General features: G+C 59.3%; 1 protein-coding gene across 1 annotated transcript in view; it reads left to right on the forward strand.

Moving 5' to 3' along the window:
• The window catches only part of AURKAIP1 (aurora kinase A interacting protein 1), a 3,080-nt gene extending 396 nt beyond the window's left edge, over positions 1-2,684 (forward strand). Inside the window, exons 2-4 of the mRNA XM_069079427.1 lie at positions 1,000-1,092; positions 1,595-2,058; positions 2,529-2,684. Of these exons, the coding sequence (XP_068935528.1) occupies positions 1,041-1,092; positions 1,595-2,058; positions 2,529-2,630 (618 nt within the window). The 5' untranslated portion in view covers positions 1,000-1,040 and the 3' untranslated portion in view covers positions 2,631-2,684. The remainder of the gene's footprint in view (positions 1-999; positions 1,093-1,594; positions 2,059-2,528) is intronic.
• Positions 2,685-3,189: the final 505 nt, after the last annotated feature.

The raw sequence follows: 3,189 nt of genomic DNA on the forward strand, positions 1-3,189 counted from the left end.
CCCCCCAAACAAGGAAAGCCGGGGTTTGGGACCTGGGCTGCGGCCCCGAGCTGGGGCTGGAAGAAGCTCGGACCCCGCCCTCCCCCTCCCCCGAGGTGGGGGAGGAGGGTCGGACCCGGGCAGCGCCCCCCACCCTGCCGGGGCACGTGGCTGTTAATTGCTCGGGTTTGGAGGGTTAGAAGGAGCTGGGCGGATTTAGTCCGTGTCCCATGAGAGTTATAATGTAATTATAATAATCGCCAGCGTTTATATAGCGCCTGCTGTGTGCGGGCGCCCTGCTGAGCGCTTTGCAGGCGTTATCTAAGGCCCCCGGGGATGCGGTGACTTGTCTAGGGTCACACGGCCAGGAAGTGTCCGAGGCCCCATTTGAACTCGAGTCCTCTGTGTGGTGCTCAGAGAGGTGGGCTGGGGCTCAGAGAGGTCACCTGGGTGGGGTGTCAGTGAGAAGCTAGCAGAGCCGACCCTCAGGCTGGGGGTCTCTGGCAGAGGCCGGATGAGCCCCTGTCAGGAGAAGGGGTGGACTAAGGCCGGGCCCTCTGAAATTCCGGAGGATGCGCTCTTGCTCCAGGGAGACTCGTCCTCCCTGAGGAGGAGCCGGCCCCTGACCTTTGGGGTCATTAGCCTGACCCCTCACCTCACAGGGCGCCAAGACATGAACTGATTCCGGTACAAAGTCACTTAGGAAGTAAGTGCTGGGCAGGATTTGAACCCAGAACCTTTGGTTCTGCCTGAGTCCTTTTCCTTGCAGGAAGCATTCTTGGTCAGCACCTGGGACCTCCCCAGGGCTCCCAGAGATCAGATAGAAGGAGATAATGTCTGTAGAGCGCCCTGGGGGCAGTGTAGGAGGGGACTACCCAGTTTGTGTGGTGCCCCCAGGATCCTAGAGGTCTTTGTGCTTAGGGTCCTACTTGTCTGAGCCCAAGGTGCCCCCTACGCTCTGTAGGTCACCCCAGGTGCCTTAATAAAGGTTTGATGAGTGAATAAAGCCTTGTTTTACAGCCCTCCTGAGCCTTGCCCTAGAAGGACAGACCCAAACACCCATGTTTCTGGCTCGAGTGACCTCTCAGCTAACTAGGGCTGTGCCCTGGGCAGGTAAGAACCTGTTTTGTGGGTGGGCTCAGGCAGCCCCTGCACTGCCTCAGGGGATTGTGTTGTAGGTGATGCCCCAGCCTCCTGAGTGTGTGCCCCCTCCTCTGGTCAGCTTAGATGCCCCGCAGGTGGAGGGAGGCCAGAGAAGGCTGCAGTTTCCTGCTCCTTGTGGCTATGGCTTGGCTGTGGGGGCTATCTCTGTGGAAGGCTTCACTCTGCATTGGTGCTCAAGGAGGACAACTCCTGGGAGAGCAAGTCCTTTGCCAGCCCTGCCCTCCCCAGCCCCTGAGATTACCTCTCCAGCCTGGGCCCGAGGCTTGGCAGGAATCCCCTTCTCGGCTACACGTAAGGTCACCCGGCAGTGGGCAGATCCCCTAGACCCTCACTCTGCAGAAAGTGCCCTGGCTGGGCCCATGAAGGTGTTGTGAAGGTCGCCCTCGATCCCCTGGGTGCTGCTGGGAGCCCGGCGTCCCTTCCATTGTCATCAAGCTCTCCTTCCTTGCAGGCCGATGTTTGTCAAGGCCGGGCCCCGCAGTGCCCCCTCCGGTCTCCATGGCCAAGTGCTGCTATTATAGCACCTGGCCGGCAGGCAGGAGTGGGCCGGCCCCCCAGCCCCAGGCACAGAGAGATCCAGAGCTTGAGGAGATGCTGGTTCCTAGGAAGATGTCCATCAGCCCCCTGGAGAGCTGGCTCACCGTTCGATACTTGCTCCCCAAAGCTGAGGCCCCCGTCCCTGGGCCCAGACCTGGAGCAGTGAGCCTGTCCTTGCTCTATGACTGTCCCCCCAGTGAGGCCAAGGCTGGGGAGGAGCTGGGGGAAGGAGGCTCCCTCGGAGCCCCCACGATGCACTGCAAGAATGTGCTGAAGATCCGCCGCCGAAAGATGAACCACCACAAGTATCGCAAGCTGGTGAAGAGGACCCGGTTTTTGCGGCGCAAGGTCCGCGAGGGAAGGAGGAAGCGGAAGCAGGTGAGCCCTGGATCCCTCCCCAGGCCTCGTCCTCTGTGGGACTGAATTGTGCTTGGTCCCATGGTGGAAAGAGCCTGGCGTTGGGTGTGCCTGGACTTGGGTTCGGTGCTGGGCCTCATCATCCCCCATTTGTGAGACAGAAGTTTTGGATTAGTGATCTCTGATGCCGTTTATAGTCCTGCCATTCAGGGATTCCTTTCTGCCTCAATTGCCCTGGCTGCTTTTTCTTGCAGTGCCCCTGGAAGTTTGGCCTTCCCACTCCTCGACTAGTGTCCCTGGTCAGAGGGAAGACCAGTCACCAGCAGTGGCCCTGACACAGTCCAAGGGGGCCTGTCTGCAGCCGCCTGCTGGTTTTGTCTGGGACGCACCTCTGGGGTCTCGGGGCAGCAGGAGATTTTGTGTGGGTTTGGTGGGGATGTGCTGCAGCTTTGCCCTCAGTCACCCTTCTCTCCTCTTGCCGCCCCTCACAGATCAAGTTTGAGAAGGACCTGAAGCGTTTATGGAAGAAAGCAGGCTTGAAGCAGGCCCCTGAGGGCTGGCAGACCCCCAAGATCTATGTGAAGAGTAACTGAGCCCCTCCTGAGTGTGTCTGCTGCAGCATTTTAATAAATGTTCGAGAAATAGTGCCCACGTCTCCCCCCAGTGCCTGCATCCTCTCCTGGGGCAGCGAGGGGAGGAGGTTCCAGGAGGTGGGTGGACCAGGGATTGTGAGGAGACCCCAGGATTCTGGGGAGCACGGCTGGGTCATGGGGCTCAGTGCTCAACCCCTGCTATGTCCTTGGAGGGCAGGAGGGGCAGCCCTTCCCCAGCTGCCTCACTGAGGACTGGCAGGGGTCTTGGGGAAGAGGGGATGGAGTCGTTACAGCAGTGGGGTGATGGCCATTCACACTCATAGTCACTTCTTTTATAAAGCATCCTCATGCCCCCCCAGTACCCTCTGTGGTGACAGAGGTAGTGTAAGGACTGGGGTGGGGGTGAGGGGGTTCTGTTCAGTCCTGTGGGTTCCAGGCATGGAAGTGCTGAAATCTTCCCTTCCCTCCTATAAGAAGGTGAGAGATACAATACAGCACCCATTACACACACACACACACACACACACACACACACACACACACACACACACACACACAC

The sequence above is a fragment of the Petaurus breviceps genome, unplaced genomic scaffold (genome assembly GCF_028583685.1).
Source record: "Petaurus breviceps papuanus isolate PSGF00001 unplaced genomic scaffold, PetGlider_PUasm1.0 91041, whole genome shotgun sequence".
In the NCBI taxonomy this organism is placed as follows: domain Eukaryota; kingdom Metazoa; phylum Chordata; class Mammalia; order Diprotodontia; family Petauridae; genus Petaurus; species Petaurus breviceps.